This window comes from Octodon degus, unplaced genomic scaffold (assembly GCF_000260255.1).
Source record: "Octodon degus isolate 3935 unplaced genomic scaffold, OctDeg1.0 scaffold00069, whole genome shotgun sequence".
Classification (NCBI taxonomy): domain Eukaryota; kingdom Metazoa; phylum Chordata; class Mammalia; order Rodentia; family Octodontidae; genus Octodon; species Octodon degus.
The window spans coordinates 11,631,786-11,657,983 of NW_004524645.1; the positions used below are offsets into that span (position 1 = coordinate 11,631,786).

General features: G+C 34.9%; 1 protein-coding gene across 1 annotated transcript in view; it reads right to left on the reverse strand.

The window, feature by feature from the left end:
* Positions 1-1,383: 1,383 nt before the first annotated feature.
* The window catches only part of Scml2 (Scm polycomb group protein like 2), an 81,231-nt gene continuing 56,416 nt past the window's right edge, over positions 1,384-26,198 (reverse strand). Inside the window, exons 9-15 of the mRNA XM_004635091.2 lie at positions 21,472-21,586; positions 18,019-18,222; positions 17,148-17,330; positions 7,828-7,941; positions 6,701-6,946; positions 3,108-3,259; positions 1,384-1,666 (exon numbers count right to left, since the gene is read on the reverse strand). Of these exons, the coding sequence (XP_004635148.1) occupies positions 1,538-1,666; positions 3,108-3,259; positions 6,701-6,946; positions 7,828-7,941; positions 17,148-17,330; positions 18,019-18,222; positions 21,472-21,586 (1,143 nt within the window). The 3' untranslated portion in view covers positions 1,384-1,537. The remainder of the gene's footprint in view (positions 1,667-3,107; positions 3,260-6,700; positions 6,947-7,827; positions 7,942-17,147; positions 17,331-18,018; positions 18,223-21,471; positions 21,587-26,198) is intronic.

Consider the following 26,198-nt stretch of genomic DNA (forward strand, 5'->3'; position numbering starts at 1 on the left):
GGCTTTGGTATTGCTGCAGTTATTTAACTTTATTGTATTTTTAAAACATCAAAATTGTAAAATACAGCATTTATATAAACACCTGAGGACTGTTCAAATGGGCACAGTATCTTTTTACAAGCAATTTGAAAGAAGACCAAGATTTAGTAAGAATCTAGTCTCATAACATAAGGACTAACACAGATGAAGTGATCCTTCAAATAATTGCATTCTTATCTAAAGTACACTTAGTTTTCTAAAATTGTACATTCTTGTCCCAGTGAACATTTTAATGGCATTTAAAACAAATGGCTAATACTTTTACAAGTGATTTTTATAGCTTATTAATATTACCTAAGTTGTAACAATAAACGTATAGCACCATTTCCCCCTGAAAGTTCTAACCTTCAAAGACCAAAATAGAACTAATGTATCTTCCCAAATGTAGGAGAATAAATGGCTCAGAACCAAGAAAATTAGCAAGAAATATTGCATAGGATAGAGAACGTCCCTGCATGGAAACCAATCTACTGATTGTTTCTTATCACCTGAAGAGCAAGCTGAGAGGTACTGGTGATAGCAAATGATGCACATATTTTTGTGGAATAAAAACATCTAACTATATTTATAGCTCACTCTTACCTCTGGCAGTGCAAAGTGCCATATTAAAATCAAAAAGAAAACACTTGTGTATACCTACAAGAATAGAATAGTATATAAATATGGTAAAGTATCCATATGAAAAATAAACACATACAATAAAATATATATCTCTTAAAAATCTGGACACAGATAGAGAGATATGTGAAATGAATGCCTAATGTTCAAGCTTAGCAAAAATATAGGTTTACATATATGTATTTTAGTGAAAAAAAATGAATCCTATTCCACTTAAACCACTCTTGTAGTACAAACACCTGCACAAAATGTCATTCTATCAGTCCTGATTTAAAAATAATAATAAAAAAAACAGGTAAGAACACTTTATGAATGCTAATAAGCTTGCTTCTTCCTTTAAATACGAACAAATACAACAGTGAAAGAACTAATAACAGAAAGCAAAAATAATTTATAGGGCTATTTCTTTTCTAGAAATTCTTAAAACATGAACAGAACATTATAGAATCAGAAAGTATCTGAGCAAGAGACAACAGCTACAGGTACATACGTAAACTTTTTTCTGAGGAAAAATTCTCATGGGTTTAAATATAGAAGCTGTTAAAACTCTTAATATTTTCCTCTTTGGGATTTAGCTGTTTTGGTTCTGAATATAAAGATTAGGCCAAATGAAAGGGTTTTCTGCTTACTGCATTATGTATATTTGTAAAATATACAATCAAAACAATAAAGATACAAATGAACTACCAATTTGAATATGCTAATATTAGCATGTTAGATGGCTTTTTAAGAAGTAGACTGGACTGTTAATATAATTCTATAATTCTGACAATATTTTTATAGGAACTTTCTACAAAATAAAGACTGCTAAGAAAACTACTTTTAAATTAAAATGTTATCAGTACACCTGAGAATTATATCCAATCTAAACTGACTTTTTTCAATTATATTTTCCTTCTTTAAGTTTTTCAATGTAGTAACACAGCTTTATTGCTGGCCCCAGCTTCAGCCCCATATACTTCATCATCACTTCACTCTTGAGTAGAAGCAGAGCTTTCCCATCAATCTCCTACAAAAACAAGAGAATTTCAATAATTAATAAATGCTTTCATATTTGTCAAAACATTCATTCATAGAATTTATAACAGACAGCAGCTGTATGAGATCTATTCTATTCCAGATCTGTAGTCTGAATATACATTTAATTCCTGAAAATTATTAAAACATAAGTTGTATGGTGAAGCATGTGAAAATTTGTAATTTTTTCAAATTTTAAGTGGAAATTTAACATAGTATCTTTTATGAATATTATGAATGTTTTAAGAATCAAAGTAGCTGATCTTAATGACTTAACTGTTTAGTCCAAATGTTACTCAGGGAGCTTATTTGTTTACCTACTATCCTGCACATCTCTCAGGCAGGTGTCATTTCAACCAGTTGATTCCTATACTGAATAAATTTCATAAAATTGTCATTTTTATATTTCCTGTTATTTTACAAAGAATAACAAAAATATGTAATTTTTGGTCATCTTGTATTTAAATAATTGGACTGGTAAGTGGTTAGTGTATGTTAAACAAAATATTATGTATCTATGACAAAAGATCAAAAACTATGAATGGTGGAAAAGACTCTCAGATGATCATTAACTTTCTTTTCTTACTCTTTTTTCTTTTTCTGAGACAGGGTTTCATCATGTAGTTCAGGCAGGCCTTGAACTCACTAGGTAGCCCAAGTTAGCCTTGAACTCCTGGAAATCCTCCTGCTTCAGCCTTCCAAATGCTAGGATTACAGGTGTGAGCCACCAAGCCCAGACAGTCATTATCTTTCTAAAAAAGGCTAGGAATATGCCAACATTAATGCAAGCTATAAACATTCTATATAGTGTTAAGTTTATAAATTGACCAGTTAGTTGTCGGAAGTTGGTTAGATGCTAAAACTGATTTTCTTAACACTATTAGAAATGGTACATCAGAAATTAATATTGCTACTTTGATATTAGAAAACAAGGAAAATATTGCTTAATAGTCATAAGGCCTCCTCCTAAAATTTCTTATTAACTGATTTGTTATGAAAGCATTGTTTGGTATTAATTTCTGTTTAAAACAAAGATGTACTTAATCTTACAGTTATTGGATTAGGCCACCTTGTTAGTTTGTGGCCACCCTCTCTGAATTCATGGTCCAAGGGCCAAGGGACCATGCTACATGTAACTACATCTGTCATTACATAAAGGGTTGTCCACCAGAGGGTGGTGATATTAAATCATCTTGTCTTGAGAACTTAAGGTAGTTTAGTTATTAGGCACCTGGATACACATTTTAAAGAACATACCACTAACCTTCCCTTAGAAGAACTAGTACTGAGCAAAATAACCATTCTCACAAATGGAAAAAAAATCAGTTGAGAGGGTTCCTCCATCTACACAACTGATTATCCAATAGAAAGGCCTGCATAGAGGTCATTCAAAGGCATTATGGCAGCAGGAAAACCAAATCAAGATACATTACATGTTGCCTGAAGAGTTCCGCGAGGGGGCCTGATATCTGAGGATCTGTATCTTTCATAAACTGTATCACTTCATCCACAGACCAGGTTGAAGGGTCCTTAGATAGGTCTTGTTTCAGGACACTGGGGTCAGGTACAGCTATATAAGCTGGAGCTTCAATGGGGGGAAAAAGAACAAATCATACTTGACCTGATCATTATCCTGAAAGAAGAGATGTTAAGTAGGGAGCAATGGTCTCTTTACTGAAATCTTCTGTTAAGAACTTAAGCAATGACTCAAGATTCCAACTGTTGCAATCTATGAAAACCTACATAAAGATGATCTGAAGATAATGACAGAAGAATATCCCATCTGACCTCCCCCAATTAGCCAAAGCAGCTTCAGAAGTTCCACTTAAGATTCAAACATCACAAAACACTGTCAGCCAATCTAAGGCCTCTTTGGCCCCAAACAAATAAAGTAAAAAGATCTGCCAATGAAGTTAATTACTCTCTTAATTTGTTTAAATGAATTTCTTTCATTCTGTTAATTGTTCTCCCTTGTCTAAATAAGGTTTATTTTACTAGCCCAGATTTAGTTTTATGATTGCTTATATTTGTGTGCATTTGCAGTGATGGGGATGGAACCCAGGTCTTTATACCTGCTAGGCAAGCTCTATCACTGAGCTACAATCATTAGTCCTGAATTTGTTCACTTTAATCAACAAATTTCAATAACCCTCTATCCTGAAGAACCAAATTTGTTGTTTCACCAAATCTTTCCCATGTATTCAATATAGATATTTTTAGCACCCAGTTTACTCTTTAGATTTCTTCTCTTGTGGCTTAAACAATCTGCATTTTGAAAAAAACAAAGTATGTCAGAATAAACCAACATTTTATTCAATTTCTCTTTCATGTTTAGTTACATAGCAACAGACTATTGTTTTGTTTGAAAATTTTTATGTTAAATAAAGAAATAACTAAGAACTGGTGGCTGTATTCTCAGCTACTTGTGAAGCTGAAGCAGGAGGATTCCAAGTAAGAAGCCAACCTAGAAACTTAGCCAGATCCTGCCTCAAAATAATAGAGATTAGAGATATAGCTCAGCATTCCCTGGGTTCAATCTCCAGTACCACAATTAAAGTAAGAGCAAAGTACAGTAAAGAAAAATAAAATGAAACAAATTTAAGTACTTAAATTTCAATGGGCTTTAGTTTTTCGCTAAGTTTTACTGAAATTTATTTGTGTTCTGTAGATATCCATTTATTTAAAGAGAAAGAAAGCTAGAATTAATTAAGAGTGTGAAGATAACTGAAGAGAGTTATATAATTTGTGAGGAAGAGTTATTTCTTGAATCAAGAGTTAGTAACACAATTTGATGGATTCTGTGTGTGAATTAGTCAAAGGCAAATCCTTCCTCTCCTTTTCATCATCTGGACCATGATTATATTAGGAGCATATGGAATATTTATCCAAGGAAAAGGTACAATAAAAGAAATTTCAATAATTATTTTCTGTATGTAGTTCTAAATTTTCTTTCAAATATCACAACATCCAAAATCTTCACACTTAAATGTCTTTTTCCCCTCTACTTGCCAGAGGAAATTTCTGTTGGGTTGTATCAGTCCAGGTAAAAATGATGGTGTTCACTATGTCTGTATAAGGTATTGTAAGTTCACATAGAAAAGCCTTCTCCTTATGACACAATTTAATATTAAAACATTATTGGCAAGGTTAATCCTGCCTCTAAATTACTGCACATGTAATTAGTTTTGCAAATTACTACAGATAAATTATATGTAAAGATATGACTCCTGGAATAAACTAATTTTATACTAAAAATAACTACAATTTTTTTATCTTTAGTCCATTATTATGGAAAGGTAATTTAATTTGGTTCCATTTTCAAAACAATTCTAGAAGGCTGTAAACATTATATTATTCAAATATGAAACTAATCATGTGAAAAATTACCCAAGTCCTATCATGCTGTCCTTCTGAACGCTTCTGTCTTATGTATATTGAGATACCAATAAATATTTCTGAAATAAATATAGTGAGTGTGAGTTGACTTCCCTTAATGTTACTTATGTAGATTTTTTTTTCATTCAAATAATGGAGCAGGGTAGGCAGGAGGTTGTGTGAACATTACTGGCTGTCGAGAGTGAACTAATTTTTAAGTAAGAATAGTGATACTTAAAGAAAATAGTAGTAGCACATACTTTAGAGACAGTTCTGAAGTAAAATGCTTACCTGTTTTTGAGAGACGCAGTCCCCACAGCAGCTAAGAATATGGCCCTTGAACCAGTATGTCTGGGTTGAAGGACTGGTCCAGCCATTTTGGAAGGATTTTAGCAAAATTACTTCTGAAATTTTTTTCACCTGAAAATGTTTACCAGCACCTATATCTCACATAATTAGTTAACTGATATAATAATGTATGAGGCCATATAAAATACTATGTGTCTGACATACAAGGTCATGTAATGATGAAGACAATGATTTCCATTCCCACTGAGTAAATTACTAAGAAATAATATGATTATGATTAGTGTTTCCATTCCTAGGAAAACCAGATGCTAGGCGTCCAAAACTCAAATACAAACCACCACCGTGGCATGGTAGTTGTTAGGCATACATTTGAAAATGAGGTATTTATTATAGGAAGAAAACTTTTAGACCCTCTTAATGAAGCTTGTCTTTGAAAGTTCACATTTTGTGAAAATAATTAAAATTTCAGGGTATATTATCCTTATGGAATAAACATCTATCCTTAGACTCTGAAAATAATGAAACTTTTAAAAGGAGACACAATCTCCACAGGAGGTGAGAGGATGGAAGTGACTTAATGTTTCTTGATGTATGTGGAGGAGAAGCCACCTACAGAAAACACCCCTGATAAAAGACAAGAGGGTTACTTGGTTCACATTTCATTCACTCCTCAATCTGGCCTACAGATACCAACCCAGAATAAAAAGATGAAATATATATTATATATTCACACACTCATTCTCCTGCACTCTTAACCCATTAAAGTATTTAAGACAGCGGCCGTCTTTGCATATGGAAGGCTGTTCTAAACATCAGAGTTTCTCTCTGAACATCAACAAGATGTTTCCCTGTTTAACACAAGCTACACCTTCCTTGTGGGTCTGAGAGAATAACAGAGGATATGGAAAATAAGGAAATGACATACTATAAACCAGACCCCCAATCCATGAACTGTACTCAGGCTGGAGCATTAAAAGACATCAAGAATATATGAGAAAGGAGGAGAGACAATGTGCCTTTCAAGGCCTCAGAGATATAAATGATTTGTGAATCCAGACAGTACCCAAGAAACTGACAAATTATGATTGCTAAATAATTAATCTGAGAAATCCCTATCAGAGACATGATGGGTAATCCAGATCCCCAGAACCAGTTCTGTGATACTATGAGTTTTGGAGCATCCATAATGGTTCAGCCCTGACAGTGATGTGAAAGGAAGAACCCAGCCTTGCCAATTTTGGCACTTTGTGCAATGTGATACACTCTCAGAGGATGCTGTCTGGTGTGGAAGCATCAAAGAGAACGATGGGAATGTTGGCTGAGAATTGCATTTTAAATATACCTTCATCTGTACTCTCCGTTTCGAATGCAGCTTCATAGTAGCTACTGATGGGAGATGACCTGGTCTCAGCTAGCGGTGAACTTGAGGTGCTTGGCTCATTTTGAGGAAAATCACCATGGACTGAAGAATGTGTAAGACTGCTACAGACAGGATCCAAAGGATCTCCTGAACTTAATGGTGAAGTCTTCAGTATTTCAAATTCTTCTTCTTTTGGCATATCTTTTGCTTCAGGAGACAATGGTTCTTCTACAGGGGACAAGATAAAGAAGATTATTTTCAACATAAAATTCAAAATACTACCAAAAAGTTGATCTCATTTCCAACAATTCTTCACTAAATTCATGTTGTATCAAACCACAAATTTCTAACCAAAAGTACACAGCCATTTCCTACTCAACATTTATAGTAATGGACACTATCTTGAAATCCAAATTAGTTTTGTAACACCATACATATTTTCACAGAAATTTATTTTATATCTTTATTTGGTACAGGATCTCACTACACAGTTTAAAGTCATTGTGATCCTCCTGTCTCAGCCTCCCCAGCACTGGGATTACAAGTGTGCACAACCATGCCTGGTTTCGGTGGCCAGTATGGTGTGCCCATTCTGGGGCTGCCATGGCATGCAGTACTGGAGATTGAACCCGGCCCCAAGGGCTTGCCAGGCAGGCACTTAGATAGCCAAGCTATCTCCCCAACTCTTCAGGGAAACTTAGTACCTCCTGCTAGTAGTCTCCCTCCCAAATCTATCAGCATCTCACAAAAGCATTTGGTCTCAGAAATGTAGCTCACAACTTGCTATATATGATCACACAGTTTGATTCTAACATTTACTTACTACTTGAGCATTAAACATTTTTACTGGAGAACGGTACTAAGTTTTTCTGTTCTATCAGTTTTTAGCAAGACAAAGATGAATATGAAAGGTTATCACAATATGTTTATGGAAAAATGACAGCTGAATGCTTTGAAGGGAATGTTATGCCCACGCTGCTAAAGTAGTAACCTAACTGTAATGAGCAAATACATTTACCTAACCACTAACACCATCACCATAAGAACATATATAATTTAGTAGAGGAGGAAATTTTCTTCCTAATCTTGAATCATGTAAAGCTATTTACCTTTACAAACATGCAGCACCATTTTGGACTGTTTAGGAGAAACAGGAACCGCACAAGGTACAGGTTGCTGAGGAGATCGCTTCAGGCTTTGCTTTTCTGGTGTTTCTTCTTTCACTTTTTCTTTTGTAAAAAAGAGTCTGTTATAAATATTCTAGCATTTTCATATAATTTGCACAACAGCTCTCTGCCTAAATCATTTGCATACTGTTACTTCAACAGTATCAATCATTTGCTCATGAATAATATTTTTACTGCATTCTACTAAATATTCCCATTGAAACATTTGGGAGTAAGAAATTTTCTAAGAGGAATGTATTTAAACTTCATTTATCCTGGAGTTACCATATTTCTCTAAATACCTTAAAAGACAGTGAAGCAATCCATTATGTGTCTTAAAAGGCCTGGGAAAATTGCTCCTTAAAATTTGAGAGAAGGAAAGGTATAGTACAGTGGACATTTATGTTGTAGACAACACTGACCTAGGGTGCCTGCCCTTATAACAACTCTACTGCATATATATCATTCAATATAATGCACTTCTACCAAGAAGCATTTCTTCAAGCACCATCTTGAAAGTACAAACCTTTACTAGTCATTGGTTTGGCACCAGAAGTGTTTTAGATTTTAGAAGGGGCTTTTAGGGGGAGGTTGGTATATCTGTATAGACTTTATTGGTTGAACATCCCTATTCCAAAAATTTGAAATGCAAAATACTCTGAAACCCGAAATTTTTAAAGCATTAACATGGTGCTTAAAAAGTTTTGGACTTTGGAACAGTTTAGATTTCAGATCAGGAATGTTCAATCTATAGAAATATAAATTAATAAGTCTGGGCATTATGGCACGCACCTGTAATTCCAGAGCTGGGGAGGCCAAAAACAGGAGAATCACTACGTCGAGCTGCATAGTGAGACCCTACACATACACAAGAAGAAATATATATTATAGTCTCAGTTAAATCACTCACAAAAAAGAAAAATGAGGTACAGAAAATTTAAAAGTCTAATATTAGAACTCAAAAGAGAAGAAAGAATGCCATGAGGAATTACCAAAGTCAAATTCTATCTTCTTCAAAATTTTGTCTGGGGACTAGGTATACATCTCAAAACTGTATAAGAAGTAACTTTTAGCAATCTAGTTCCCAACTACACTTGAGTGTTATTTTTAATCACAGACCACTAAAAATCAATGGGTAAATATTTCATATATAAGTAATGCATTTTTCCCAGTTAATTACAACATTTAAATTCTAAGGAAAGAGAGCTGGGGATGCAGATCGGTTACAGTGTATTTGCCTAGCACAGATGAGGTCTTGGGTTTGATTCCTAGGATCACTAGCACTGCAAAAAATAATTTCTAAGGAAAGAAATAATTGGCTTTTTCATCTTCATTTAATGATACAGAAACATCTAGTGGGAAAAATATATGTGTATCAGTGCTAAGGATTAAACCCAGGGACTTTACACCAAATTATATTTCAACCTGTTTTTTATCTTGAGATAGGGCCTCACACCAAATGACTAAGTTGTTCACGCTGGACTCCAATTTGCAATCCTCTTGCCTTAAGTCTCCCAAAGTGTTGCAATTATAGCTATGTGTGTTACCATGCTCAGCTTCAAATAATCATTTTCATTTACTTACCTCAGAATCTAAGGTATGTTTATTTTTCTATTTATAATATACTAAAGTTCTTATTTATTTATTTATTTATTTAATTTTTTGCAGAACCGGGGATTGAACTCAGACCCTTGTGCTTGCTAGGCATGTGCTTATTCTACTGAGCCATCTCCCCAGCCCCTAATATACTAAAGTTCTAGAAAGATTTTCAAAGCTGGTGTATGGTCCACTATGTGGAGCTGAACAAACACAAAAGTAACTCTTCACTTCTGTTTCTGGTTACATTAGTGTTTCTATAGGGATAACTAGAAAAAGCCAGATAATTTACAAAGTACTTTATGAGTCATCATTGAAGAGACATTCCAGGATGCCTGATGAAAGACTTACAACACTTTAGAATTAAAAACATTAGCAAAGGTTGTACAAATTAAGTTTCAAAATTCTGAATATTAATTAAAGGTTTTCCCCATTCCAAAAAATGCTTATTAAAGAAAAACGGCTGAATCTCCCGAAAGAATGACAAATTTGGTGGCATTTAACTTGTTCTAATATGATTCCTTTCAATCCATTTTCACAGTACCCTTCAAAACTAACAGCAATCACTGAAGGGGGCACAGTAGCTTTGGATCTCTCCAAAAGCCCCATTTCCAGAGAATTATCACTATTTTACCAGACTGAGAAGTTCTTTCTGGCCTTGTCTCTATCTTCCCTGAGTCAGAGCTTGCTCTCTGTGATCAACCTTATTCTAGGGAAGTATGTAGCTGCAGGGGCAGCATTACAAGTTGGGGCTAAGAAGAGGTTGATCAAAAAAGTTTAAAAAAAATTGGACAATGAGATGCTCATTAGCAGACTTTGAAAACCAATGTCATATTCCTGGGAATCTAGAAAGACACATAGAATGTTCAGGGCTATATGTAAAGCCAGGGAAGAATTGAGAAGGTCCTCATTTTCAATTCTGGCCGACTTTGAGGCTGCGCATACAGCAGATTTACAAACTGCCGCTTTGAAAGTGTTTAAATTATGATCAACACACAGAAAAAATTTCTGGGCAAAGTCTGGGAGATGCACTGGTTCCAGGCATATAATCAGTAGCATACTAAGCTCATGGAGTAGCACATACAATAAATAATGGAGGCTTCACAGAGTTAGTCTAGGTAAGTCACTAAATCAAAATTACCAGCAATGACAACAAAATCTAAGGAGCAGGAAGTATTCTGATTTCCACTATTGCCCCGCTATATTAAGGTATTTGATTCTGAACAAAAATTTATGAGATATACTAGAAAAGTTTGACCTATATACAGGGAAAAAAATCCCTAATTGAACCTGTTTCTGAGAAGACCAGACATTAGATTTATTGACAAAGACTTTAAATTAACTATTATAAATATGTTCAAAGGATTAAAATGAGAGAATCATGTCTGAACAACTAAAATACAAGAATATCTTCCCAAATACAGAAGACAGAAATTATGAAATAAAAAATGAAAATTTGAATACAAAATTTACTAGAAAGTTTCAATAAGCAAGTATGAATTGGCAAATTAATAAACCAACAAATGCAAGAATGGTTAACTGAGAGTACAAAGTTTGAGGGATATAACAAAAAAGGAATGAGGAAAAATGAGTAGATCCATAGAGAACTGTGGGATACCATCTAGCACACTAAAATACACAAAATGGAATATTATCAAAAGAAAGAACAGAGTAGAAAAGTTTGAGCATAGTCATAAGCTTCCCAAATTTGATTTTAAAAAAGAGAAGACGTAGACAACCAAAAAGATTAAGGATCTCTGATTAGGATAAACACAAACAGATGCACACTTAGAAAAAAAGTTAAACTGTCAAAAGCAAAAGATAGATTCTTAGTCTGGCCTGATAGCTCAGTGGACTAAAGCACCTGCTTAGGCAGAGTGCAATGGCTAGGGTTTGATACCCAGCATGTCATGCCGGCCCTGCCTGTAGGGCATGCTGAGAAGGCTATTAAGACTGGGCATGGTGGCATGTGCCTGTAATCCCAGTGCTAAGGAGCCTGAAAGTGGGAGGATTAGTACAAGTCTGAGCTGAGAAGTGAGATGCTGTACCAAATATATTTTAAAAAATGGTAGCTAGGTTTCTAGGAAAAGGAGACCCTTATTCACTGTTGGTGAGAATTTAAACTCATACAACCATTATGGAAATCTGTACGAAGATCGCCAAAAACTAAAAGTAGGTATTTCATTCAATCCAACTATTTTTCTCCTAGGTATCTTCCTAAACGATATAAATATATTATATTACGGTGATATATGGCTTGTGCTATGGTTTATGCCTAGATGTCCCTCCAAAGCCTCCTGCAGCCACAGGTGGGGCTTTTTCATAAGTGGCTGAATCTAGAGTGTGTGATGCTAGTATTGATTCATGGTGCAATGCTAGGCTCAAGGGCACTAGGTTTAAGGGTGTGCGTGCTACCTGCCCTAAGTAGTCTGGATAAGGTATAAAGGGATAGAAAGAGTTGTAGTTGTCCTTTGCTTACCTTTTGCCCACCATTAACTGCTTCTCCTTTGCAATACCACCAAGCCTTAGAGCCAGCTGATTATAGACTAAAACCTCTACAAACTGTGGGCTAAACAATCTTTTCCTCCTTTAGCTTTGGGTGTTGGGTAGTTTTTTCTCAACAGCAATAAAAGTAACTAAAACATAGGCATACCGATATTTATAGCAGCATGGCTCACAGCAGCTAAATATTGGAAGTGGCCTATGTGTCCATAAACAGATAAATGAAGAAAATATATTTATATACATTGGAAACTCCTATGCCACAAACAAGGATAAACGTATTTGTAAGAAAATGAATGAACCTTGAAATTATAACATTAAATCAATTAGATGAAAGGTACAAGCTTAAGTATCACATGGTTTCTCTTATATGGGAAACCCAAAATATAAAGAGCAACATAAAAAGATCACAGAAAAAAAGAAACGGAAGAAGGGAGAGGAAGGGCAAGGAAAAAAATGCAGCCAAGAGGCAAGGGAGGAGAAGGCAATGTAAAAAGATGTGTTACTACATGTACTGAATACACACAATGAATGTAATCATTATGTAGTACAGACATGGAGTAATAAAAGTAAAAAACAAAAAAACAGAGTACCAGTAGATGTATTTTTGTTTGTAACCCTTTTCTTCTCCCTCCTCACTTAAAAGTCTACTGTACAAAGAGTATCTGGGAGGCTGATCCACAAGGATCTCAAGTTCAAGCCCAACTTAGACAACCTGGGGTGATCCAACTTCAAAATTGTTTTTAAAAGGGGCTGGGGATGTAGCTCAGTGTGATAACCCTGGGCCCAATCCTCAGTACTTTACAAAAAGAAATAATTATTAAAACCGTGCTGTTGAGCATAATGCTCTAATTTATTTTAAAAGAATAGCACAAAAATGGGGAGAAAACAACTTCTGTATGTTGGGAAAGCTTTTGCATAATATTAAAATTGAGTTGGTTCAAATCTAAAACTAGATTGTTTTAAGAAGTTAAGTGTAGGGGCTGTGGAGATGGCTCAGTGGAATAAACGCTTCCCTGGCAAGCGCAAGGGCCTGAGTTCAATCCCCAGTTCCGCAAAAAATAAAAAAAAATAAAAAAAAGAAGTGTGATCTTCAAGTAAACAAAATGACTAAAAATAGTAAAAGGTATGTCAGTAGAAGTAAAATTAAATATAGTGTAACATAAAAGAAGGGGTTGATGGACGACTAAAGATGTAATACCTATAAAAATAACCTGAAAATTGTAGGTAAAAATTCTACTATATCAGTAATTATACTAAGTTAAATGAATTGAACACTCCAATAAGAAACCTGAAATGGTAGAAGGTAAAAAAAAACCATGATTCAACTACTACACATGTAAGAGACATATGTTAGGCTGTTACCATATGTTAAGACATATGCTCAAATATACAAATAGGTAGAATGTAAAAGATTGGGAAAATATGCCATATAAACAGTACCCCTGCAAACTGAACAACTATACTACTATCAGACAAAATACGGTTTAAGACAATTTTTTTAATGAGCAGAATATATCTGAGGGAAAGAAAGCTCCTGTCTGAGAGAGGGGCAGTAGGGGGGCCACAAGTGGGTGGTCTCCAAGACAAAAATTGTTACTAGACACAAATGGTATTTTAGCATATTAAAAGGGCCAATCTGGGGCCGGGGAGATGGCTCAGTAGGCTAAGCGCTTGACTGGCAAACTCAAGGATCTGAGTTCAATTCCCGGTTCTGCCAAAATAAATAAATAAATAAAAATAAAAGGGCCAATCCATCAGGAAAGCATAAAAGTTATCTATGTAATTAACAACAGGACTTCAAAATAGATAAAGCAAAAACTGAAAGAACTAAAGGAGAAATGCAGTAATTTAACATAGTAATTCACAATTTCAGTATCCATTCTACAATGGAGAGAACAATTAGGCAAAAGATCCAAAAAGATATACAAGACTTAAACAGCATTATATAAAAATAAGATTTCACAGATACCTATACAACCCTTCATTCGATAAAAGAGCACATACTCTTCTAAAATGTACATAAAACATTCTAAAGTATAGACTATACTGGGCCATGAATCAAGTCTTGATAAGTCTCGAAGTACTGAAATCACACAGAGCATATTCTCCAATTGTGTGGGAAAATAACTCAGCACAGTTATGGTCAGTATATTCAAAATGTCAGAGGAAAACAGATAGAAAAAAAATTTCACTAAAGAATTTATTATTTTTAGTGGCCATATGAGTGGCTGGGGAGACAGTTTGGAGGTCTAAGTGCCTACCTGTCAAGTTCAAGGACTGGAGTTCGATCCCCGGTACTGCAAGCCGTGCCAGCCCTGGAACCCTGGGGGCACCGTGCCAGCCACCAAAACCAGGTGTGGTGGTGCACCCCTGTAATCCCAGTGCTGGGGAGGCGGAGACAGGAGGATCATTACTAGTCTGAGCTCTGTAGCCAGACCCTGTACCAAATAAATAAAAGATATTTTAAATATATAAAAAATGGCCATTTGAGATGAATAGACTTTTCTCAGAAGTACACACAACGTATAAAGACATGAAAAGAGGTTAAACATCACTGGTTACTGAAGAAATGCAAATTAAAACTATGCTGAGATTCCATCTCACTCTAGAAAGTCCACCAGTAAGAAATGCTGGCAGGTGGAGAGAAAAGAACACTTCTTCACTGTTGGTGGGAGTGTAGACTACTACAATTAAGTGTAGACAGTCCTAAAAAAATAAACAAACAAACAAACTGGGATTACACGTCCAATTTGACCCAGCTATTCCACTTCTGGTTATCTTCCCTGAAGAATTAACAGCATTATACTACAGAGATATATGTGCATCCATGTTTAAAATTCTTTAAATATTAGTATTTTTTAAAAAAGAAAATGGCTTATAGGACAGTAAATTAGGGCAAGCATGTTGAAAACCTGATGTTATCTACCAAAGCTAAACCAATGTACTTTCTATGACCTAGATAGATACAGGAACAGAAAGTTATATATATTTTATAAAATAACATACTAGAATATTCACAGTAACACTATTAAGGCACCAAACATGAAGTACTCAATACAGAAAATAATAGCCTACTTTTTTATAATAGAATTCTATACAGTAAAGAGAATAAATGATATCACTGCATACAATACAGATAAATCTTACAAATATAATGGTAAGCAAAAAAAAAAAAACTATAGACAACGAAGAATACAGGATCTATTATTTTTATAAAGTTCAAAAACTAATACATGGTACCAGAAGTTAGGACAGTAGTTACCCTTGTTGAGGTTGAAGTAGAACCGAGGATGGAAGGGGTTTGACATATTAGGGGTGCTTACACTACAGTGGTATGTTGGTTAATGACCATACAACCAGAATTACGGGAAGAATTAAGTTTGTAAACTAAAGCAGCACTGTATCAACTTCTTCAATCAGAACCTTGTTATTGAGTTGTGTTCATTTTGTGAACACAGAATATATTCTGCATTCCATGTGTATTTTTCCCTACGTATATTATATTTCAGTGAAATGTCATTAAAACTATTGTTAAAAAACACTGAATTTGTCAGAATTAAAATCTCCCAAGAATACTTTGTCTTACATATTTTTAGTCACTTACTGAAAAATGTTGACAAATAGGGTAATGGACATGATATTTTAGAAGAATCAACTCTGTTGCATTTGTATACAACTTCTTTAACTGCAAGCTAATTAAAAATTATATAAAAATTCAAATTCAAATTCATTTTCTAAAGGGGGACATAAATGAAGGACCATTTTGTAGTGAAAAATATATATGCATATACAAAATAGGATCGATATTCAGCTACTTTCTCTCTCTTTTTTTTTTTGGCAGAACAAGGGATTGAACTCAGACCCTTGTGCTTGCCAGGAAGCGTGTATTCCACTGAACCATCTCCCTGGCCCCTCAGCTACTTTCTCTTAGTATGAGAATGAGAAGAAAGGTTTGTACTAATATTATTTAGACAAGATATCATGTATGCATCTTTTACTCTGAATAACTATGAAGACAACGATATGTAATGTAGTAATGATTGTAACTGTCCTACTAACCTGTTTTGAAAATGTTTCATTGCTATCTCTTTTTCATTAAAATTAGTAAGAAAATTAAAAAACAACATTTCAAAAAACAAAAACAAATTCCTTTCCAAATGGTCAAACTAAGCACACTGTGACCAAACTGATCAAAGTTTAAAATTCTATTATCTGGGGGGCCGGGGAGATGGCTCAGTAGGGTAAACGCTTGACCTTGCAAATGCAAGGATCTGAGTTCAATCCCCGGTTCCGCCCCCCCCCCATCCAAGTAAGCTTTTAAAAAAAAATTCTATTATCTGATTTTTGAATGTATTCTGCCAAATAACCTATCTCAATTATTTATCTAAAAATTCAAACATATTGTGCTGAATTTAAAAGAACAAATACATACAAAAGTAGGCAAACTTTTCTCCCAAGAATAAAAGACATTAGCCTCAAAGTTCAAAGAGCTTTCATACTTGAAGGAGCAGAACCACCTTTGGTTATACAGTACTGCCTTACAAAAATCCTCTGATTCAGGCATCAGCTGAGGGTTTTTATGGAGAAAGGGGAACCAAGGCTTACATATGAAATTCAAGCAGATCATTGTTTATATCCAATGATCACAATATGCTTTGCTAACTTCCTAGGATTAAGGTCAGTAACTTTAAAGCTCCATTTCAACCTAAAAGCAAATATATAACTCTGTGAACTAGTCACAAAAAAGCCAAACATAACTCATTGGTTTTCTCAACTTTGTTATGAAAGCAAAAAAACTACCTGTCTGTCATCTATTTTGTGGTACTAGGGAATGATCCCTGGGCCTTCACATTAAGCTATGATCCCCAGTCCTTTTAATTTTCTTTTTCTTTGAAACAGTCTTGGTAAATCATTAAGTTACTAAGACTGGGCTCAAATATGTAATCTTCCTGCCTCCAACTCTCAGAGCAGGCACTAAAACTACAGCCATGTGCCACCATGCCCAGCATATTTTTCCACTTCAAATGAATAAATATTATATATTATACATTTATAATTAGTTGTATGTTGCTAATATATTCATTTTGACAGAAAAACAATTACACATACTCAAATACAAAATAAACAGAAGCACAGTATAAAATTTTATATTTTTATCTTACCTGACACATTTTTATCATATTCTACAGGGCTTTGAATATTACTCCTGTAAGAGCTGAAAGGCTGGCTACTCAAAAGGTTATCACACTGCAGGGTATGGCACAAAGTCTCAAGAAAGCGAAGAGCAAAGGATGCACTATTCACCGGAGGTAGCTGGATGGAATGAGTTTCCCCATCAAAGAAGGCTATTTAGGGAGAAAAAGATGATGTCAGTCATCTTATAAAGTTAAAAAAAATACGATGTAAATAACCTCCTTCAATCTAGGAAACAGATGATAAATTTCATTTGTGGTTTTTGTAATTCATAGAGGAATAAAATTATAAAAGTTCTCATTCAAACAGTATCTTGCATTGGTTAAAAACTCATTTAAAAATATTCACAAAGTAAACAAAAACAACAGAAACTCCACTGATCTCTAATAATGCACATTTCTATTCCAAATAGTCCATCTGCAAAAATGTGGTATCAAATCATGTAAGTATGGAAACTACCTGCTGTATTCTTTCTCTTCATGAGTTCTTGAATCACATTTTTATTTGTAACTTATTCATTAACCTATTTTCTATACAAATTAAAGCATAACTAAGGTAGTGTCTGTCTATATTGAGCTTGGCACAGCATATAAAAGGAAAAATCTGTGCCTTTTACCGTAATTTATAGTATTACTCTGCTATCATTTGTCTGTTATAAAGGTAAACTTTCCAAATGAGGGTTAAAAGTCTATAAATATATATTATACACATTCTAAAAGTCAAATATTATAGCATAATTAGAATATATATATTATGAATAGTCTATGTTATAAAATTCTAGCATCTAAACTTAAAATCACATGTGGAAAAGCAGCTGAATAGAGAATTAGATTAGTATACCAGTTATCACTTCTCCTCCACGATTATCTGGTTTAAGAAATCCAAAAACAATCTTTGACTCAAAGGCAGAATCCACACAGGCTTGTACAGTTCGCCGGAGTACCACATTCACAGGGCCTGGGCCAAAATGATCAGGCAGCTGCTGGACTCTCCTTGGGTCCAGGTAAGGGCCAGTGTTTCCATATTTGTTTATATAGACACAGACTTCGGGGAAAATACAGATACAGATACAATGATATCGATTAGAAGGAAATTTGTGAAAATACTATGCAATTACTATACTTAAAAAGTCACTTCACTTAAAAGAAATCTAGATATAGTTAGCATCAATGGTCATTTCTGATACCTATGTAGATAAATACATGCGTGTAAGGGTATTAAACATACAAAGAAAAAAATGTTTAATCAATACTTTAGAACTGTACCCCAAATAATTTCATTAAAAAGATACAAGTTTAAGGACCATCACAATAATTCTTCACAATTTCCATGTTATATAAAATGACATAAAGATAGTTGATTATTCTCTTTAATTGTACATATAGTACAAGAAATTATTTTAGGGCTGGGTATGGTGGCTCACACCTAAAATCTCAACACTGGACAGGCTGAGGCAGGACTGTTTCAAGTTCGAAACCAGCCTGGGCTACAAAGTGAGCTACAGGCTAGCCTGAACTGTATAGGGAGACCCTGACTCAAAAAAAGAAAGAAAGAATTTCCTTTAAAACCTGGTCACTTGGATATACTCTTGTTGGACTAAATTTTCTTTTAGGTTACTAATATTGAGCCTCAATTGTATTTTCTGAACCAAATAATTTAACATTTCTTCTATATATGGCAATTTGAAGAGAAAAAATTTCTTTCAGTTTAATGATACAATTTATATACACATAAATGATCACATTCGTTCTAGGGGATTTGCACCTGTACATGATATATCTTAATTTCTCTTTTTCCCATTTGCCTCCCCTTCCTTCAATCCCTCTTCACCTCCTTATTTATCCTTTTCTTATCCCTTCCCCCGCCCCTGGTTCCCTTCCTTTGGAACAGTTTCTTACTATTTCACAGTATTTGCTATTCAGTTTGGTTCTCATTTACACACTTTCATTTTCTCAGCAGGGAGACAGTGTGTTATTTACATGTGTGGTCTGATTTATTTTACTTAAGGAGTAGGGGATGTGAGGGCGATCTGGCTGTAACATCTGTCACCCCATGGATTGCTAGGTTTGATTCAGCTGATCTGGCTGGCTAGAGGGGTGTTCTTGCCCTCTCTCAATGCATCCCTTTCCAAAGCTGTGAACTCAGTCGAAGAAGACATCCACCCTAGATAGAAGACTGTTCCTTGGTCAAGGGTATACCAGTAGCTGTGTTCCTCTGCTAGAACCTCCAAACAAGCGCTGAAGAGTGTAGTCCCAAGGTGCGTTCATTTACCTAGAAATGTCTCAAGTGTATCCTTCCTTACAGCTGAGTAGTACTTCATTGTCTAAAAACCCCATATCTTCTTTATACCTTTATCAGATGATGGGCATTTAGGTTGTTTCCAATATTCAGCTATTGTAAATTGTGCTGCTATAAATGTGGGTACACATACATTGTTGTGGCATAATGTTTTTAATTCTTTTGGGAAGATACTAAAAGGGGGAATACCTGGGTCCAACGGGAATTCTAGCCCTAGTATTTTGACTACTCTTTACACTGATTACACTAGTCTACACTCATGCCAACAGTGAAGGGTTCCTTTTTCCCCACAGCCCTGCCAGAATTTGTAATTGTGTTATCTGAAGAAAATTTTAAAGTAAACTCTTTTCTAGTATAATAAGGCACATAACAGAAAAGTAATTCATCTATAATCACACAACATTCAAGGTTCCATAATTTTTTGAAAATCGATGTAACTATGAAAATACAAAGGTATGTCATTACCGAACCTTAATAGGTTCCTAAATCAAGAAGCACATTATTTTTTTAAGAAGCACATTATTTAAACATTAAAATATTATGTGTTTCTATGAGCATGAGGATATATTTAGCTTGTTCTGCATCCTATAGTAAATCCTCAAACTTCCACCAAAAATAAAAACATTAGTTTATAATGTAAATTTTCATATATTATTTCACCTCTGTTTTGACTGCAACTTATGACTCAATCAATACATGAGGTGAGGTGTTTTTCACCCATTGTATCGTGTTAGTACTCAAAATGTTTTGAATTTTGTAGCATTTCAGATTTTCAGATTTCAGAAATCTGAAATTTTGGATTATGCATTATCAACTGGTGTTTATTTGGTTAGTCTTTCTTGCTGATAAAAAAAAGCAGAAATAAGGGGCCAGGGAGATGGCTCAGTAGAATAAGCACTTGCCTGGCAAGCGTAAGTAAGGGCCCGAGTTCAATCCCCGGTTCCACAAAAAAAAAAAACAAAATCAGAAATAATAACCTAAACAATGGAGCATGGCATATTAATCACTTTAAAGTAATTTCTATTTCAAAAAAATTGAATCAATATTTCCTTTCAGTTAGGAAAGAAAAATGTTGGAGAAAAACAAGATGCAGTAGAACATGTTTTTTAGAAACTGAGCAAATGTACAGGAGATAACATATTGGGGTATGTATTGGTTCAAACTCATACAAGATAACAATTTAAAGTTATCATTCTCCTTCACAGGCAAGGGTTTTCTTAAAAAGTATTTTCAAAAAGCATTAAAAAAAGGTTTGACATATCTTGAAAATACATACAATTATAAAAGGCAGTATACAATCTGAAGAGATAAAGAGAAAATAACAGATTTGTCATATGCTGAGCTGTGAAAGGCTCAAGTCAACAACTTCTGACATTGCCAGTCCTATAGATAACCCACTACTATTATGGACTATTGGACTATATTGGAATATTTTGCTGAATTCACATACTTGCAGTATTTAAACAGCAATGGAATATCCAACTCTGACAAAACTAAACAAAAAAAAGGGATATAAATGAAGGACCATTTTGTATCTGTATATACAAAATAGGATAGATATACAGCTACTTTGTCTTAATTCAATGAGAAGAAAGATGTGTACTGATAGTGTTTGGACAGGCTATCATGTCTGCATCTTGTACTATGAATAACTACTAGGAAGACAGCAATATGCAATGTATTAATTATTGCTGTCCTACTAACCTGTTTTGAAACTCTCACTGTTATTTTTCTCAATAAAATTAATTTAAAACAATAGATTTGTCAATGACAGAAATGTTATCATTTAAATGGATCAAATGATGTAAAGATATTGTTTTCTTTAAACAGATACCAACATCAAATTGAACAAGGAGAATTATAAAATAATATGAAAAATACTGAAGGAAATATTTACTATTCCCATTTTTTTCTTTTTTGGACTTTAAAGAATCTCAAAGTAATACTGAATAAGAGATAGGTAATTGTATAGCTCTCTGAAAAGTATTAATTTACCTGTAGACATCACGATTTTAGATGGTGCAGGATTGATATTTCTATCATGCGAAATTCTCGCCAGTGTTCTTAGAGAGGTTGTAGATGTAGAACACAACACGGGAATAGTTTTTTCCTGTTAAACAAAAAGAACAGAAATACACAATACTCTCTGAAAACTGCTTGATAAGAAAGTAAAAGAAAATTAGGCATTGTTGGTTCACAACATTATCAGCTATCAGAAATGCTCAAGGTTGAAAATCACTGTATCAGTGATGGAGACAAGTGCCCAAATTGCAGCCCAAAATCTACTTATTTATTAATGTATAAAAACTGCAATTAAGCCTGAATGCTGAGGTTTCAGTTCAGGAAAAAAACTTGTATAATAACATCTATTCACCCTAAAGGATTTTACAAATTTACCTGCAAGCCACAGGTTCATCACTATTGCACCATATTTATCATGAACTCCAACTGCTTTACAGGGTAAGATTTTCTGCCCTATCCCTTGCTCCAAATGATCATTTATTAGTCAAATTTGTTCACTCTTCAAAAGTGCCCTTTTCTAAGTTCCCTGTAAGACAAGGTTGTTTTTTTCTCCTCACAATGCTAACGTCTGGAAGTCACTTTCCCATAAGGAAAAAAAAAATCTCAGTAAGGTGGAAGAGTTTAGAAATTGCATAGCCTGAGTTTCTCCACTGCATATACAGTAATTCTGAAAACCTTACTAAAAAATGCCTTGCTAAAGTTCATAGAAGTTAAGCCTCTAGCCCGAAGCATCAAATATATCCTGAGCACTGTTAAACATCACCATGAGGTTTCCTTTGATTTCACAGCAAGTATTTGGATTTTCTTCGATCTTCTTTCAAACACTACTCTTTAATGTTACAAAGAGACTGATTCCTATGCTAGAGGACACTTAAAGGCAACGACAAAGGAATAAAAACAGTATTCAAAGGTGTTGAAATGTATGTGAATGACTAATATTTACGTTTATAGTATTCTAGTAAGTCGTATTTCTATATATTGAATTACAAATACTGTCATTTATCTTACTCATTTTAAAATCTGAATGCCCTGACTTGAGATATATTAAGACATAATGTTTACATCATCATTGGAAACTGAAAAAATGTACACTTATTTAGAAATTGTGCTTTTGTACTTCTAAAAATCCTTAAGGGCATTAAGAAAATGACAGTTTGGGCTGGGGATATAGCTCAGCGGCATAAGTCCTGCCTGGCAAATGCAAGGTCCTGAGTTCGACACTGGGCATGAAAGAAAGGAAGATGAGAGGGAGAGAGAGGGGGAGAGAGGAGAGGAAGAAGGAGAGGGAGAGAGAGAGGGGGAGAGGGAGGAGGATGGGGAGGGGAGGAGGGTGGGGAGGGGGAGGATGGGGGAGGGAGGGGAAAAGGGAGGGGGAGATACACACACACACACACACACACACACACACACACACACACAGACGGGGAGGGAATAAATGAGACTTTGCAAAGCAAAGAGGCTACTCCACATACGGTTTAGTCAGTTCATAGACTTGGTGTAAATCTAAACTGTGAACTTGGCCAATAGCGAGACACGAATATAGGCAAACCTATGAGAGTCTTCTTTGTAGTGAAATAATAAAGTTAAAAAAGATGAAACTGAACCAAAATTCTGCCTTTACAACAAAACTAGAGTTTATTATCAAAACAAGACTATAGCACCTATCTCTTCCCTCTCCTTATCACCAAATTAAACAATGTTTTCTTTAAAAATAAAGAACTGCCACTGGAAAATAAAATGTCCAAAGTTATTAAAGATGTGCATTTTCTACATGGTCTTGTTTTTTGCAGCCGATGAACTTCCTTTTAGCATTTCTTCTAGTGTTAGGTTCTTCAGTGATAAATTCTCTTTAATCAGCTTTTATCTGAAAAATTTCTTCAGCTAAATTTTTAAAAGCTAATTTGTATTTTATTTTGTTTCATATTGAAGTATTAATGAGGGAAGGTTTCTTTCATAATAGCAATAAAAAGCATAAAATACCCAGAAATAGATATGAATAAAACTAAATGAACATATGAATTACATAAAGAAAATGGTAACATTATAGGAAGTCTTTAAGATTTGTTCTTTATCTCTCGTTTTCAACACTTCGATATGCCTTGGCTTACAGTTTATTTTTAACTGTGTATTCTGTCTGTATATATGTCTATTTTTCACAAAAATGAAAATTTTTTTTAATTTTATTTTATTTGTGTGTGTGTGTGTGTGTGTGTGTGGCCAGCTCAGCCCACCAGGGGGCGGGGCTGGCTGGCATGTGGTGCTGGGGGATTGAACCGTGGTCCCCCAACCTACCTAAGCTTGTTCTAGGTAGGTGCTTTAGACCACTGAGCCATCTCACCAGTCCCGAAAAAATTTGAGATATTGTTTCTTCAGAACTTACTGTACCCCATCTTTTTCTTTTGGGGCTCCAAATGCATATGAGTTAGCCCTTTGATATTACCTAAATTTTAAAATCTTAAAAGGTCCCTAGAGCTATTTATTTTGTTTCTCAATCTTTTTTATTTTATCTCACTTCTTCACACTGAATAATTGCGATCTTCCAGTTCACTTGCTCTTTTCCTTTGTCATCTCCAGTCAATTCCTATTAATTTTATACAGCAATTTTTAATACCTGAACTTTCATTTGACTCATTTCTATCCTTTCTGCTTCTCTGCTAAGTAGCCTATTTTTTAATCCCTGAAATTATGTATGTGTGCTTATAACTTCAAGGACAATTTTAACAGCCACTTCAAAATTTTTATTGGTTCCAACATCAAGATCATACATGTGTTCATTTTGCTGTCTTTTGGCCACTGTATCCTAGACAATGAATGTTAATTTATGCAGATTCTGGATTCTATTTCTCTTTCACAGGTGTTCTTATACCTATTTCTCCTTCACGGGTGTTCTTATATCTTAACAGAAAATTATTTGGGTTGGAAAAGCTTTAAACTCTGTTCTTGGGCTTAATTCTAGGCTCAGTGCAGAACTTTGGCTTTAGCTCTGCTGGTCTCTTTATTACCCACACGTTTGGATCGATGGTCTGTCGGAGGTGTTGGTTGATGGTTTAGCAGTCTCCTCTTTGGCTCTTTCCCTTATACAGTCTCTCAAACGTCTTCAGGAGCCACAGTCTTTCTGGATTGCATTTTTGGTTTCCTCATGCTAGATAAACCAACTCCCAACAACAGCACAGCACATGCCACACATGCGCATGTTACACAAAATGCTAAAACCAACAAAATTGGAAACTCACTTTATATAAAACCCCTTCCTTTAGGGTGCACTTTGCCTGCTATCAAAATCTATCTGCTTTCATTCATTGTCCAGTACATCTCTAATTATTAGTTTCCTTTTTCCTATTCTGGATTTTTAGATGTTTCCTTTGGGTGAATCAAGTAGAATGTAATTCAGTGTCTCAGTAATGGGAAAATAAAGTAAGACAGATTTATATCTAAATGTCTCCCAAAGTCTCATGCTTTCATGGGGATAGGGATGGGGACAGTGGGGGGAGATGACTCAATTGTGGAGGCAAAATACTCACCAGTGGATTAGTCTACTGATGAGTTTATAGCTAAATGTAATTTGGGAGGTAAAGCCTGGTTGGAGGAATTGGGTCACTGTTGGCATAGTCCAGAAGGGTTTCTTTCCTTCTTCCCTTCATTTTTTTCTCTGCTTCCACTGCCATGCAGTGAACTACTTCTGCAATCCTGTGCCTGCCTTGGAACAAGCCAACTCTGAACAGAAATCTCTATAAACTATGAGTCAAAAAAACCCCAAAAAAACACCAGACCCTTTTCTCCTTTAACTTATGAGTGTCAAATACTGTTTATAAGTAGAAAGACAGATTTTGTACCTGAGCAGGGCTGTTTCTGTGATGCTACCTGACCATGTGGTTCAGAAGCCTTTAAAACTGGCTTACAGGAGAAGTTCGAATGTTTTAGAGACACTGACCAGAGAAGTGGCCCTAGAATCCTATGAGCCAGCTTGACGGGAGATTCTGGTCACAGCTTAGAAAACCATATGGTTACAGCTATGAAAGACCAAGCTCAAGAGCTTTCAGTAGGGAAGAATGATTCCACTGGGAGATAGAATCCAGGATAATCTGTTTGCATTTTACTCAGGCACAGTAAATTTGTGGAAACCTAAGATTAAGGACAATGGACAATTAACCTGGTAAAGGAAATTTCAAGGCAGCCAAACATTTAGGCTGTGGCTTTGAGTGGTGTTGGGATCTTTTACCCAGCTCTACACTACAAATTAAGAGCAAACAGGCCAGAAGAATGATTTTTAAGCCTTGAATTTGATCAGAAAGGAAAGTTGGGGCCTAAAAGATGATGCAGAGGAGAACCTGGTTTCTGAAAAGCTCAGCATTAAAAAGGCAAAGGCTCAGTTTTTTTCAACTTTGGTGCTTGTGAATACGGTAAGCCACTGTAAAGGTCACACAGTTCAGAAGAAAGGAATAGAGCTAAGTGAAAATATGCCTCCTTTCCATATTGATGAAGCAGGTTACAGTAATCATCTATAAAGTATTAAACATTTTAAAAGAGAATTCCATTGCCCATGTGGGCTTATACAGCAATTGCTTTGTGAATTCTTAGAAGAGATTGTGGCCTTCCATTTAAAGTAAACATGTAAGCAGAGTGGGTCACAAAATAAAATTGTTGAAGTAAACATGAAACAAGACAAACTCTCACAGAATGCAGGGGAAAGGGCAAATATA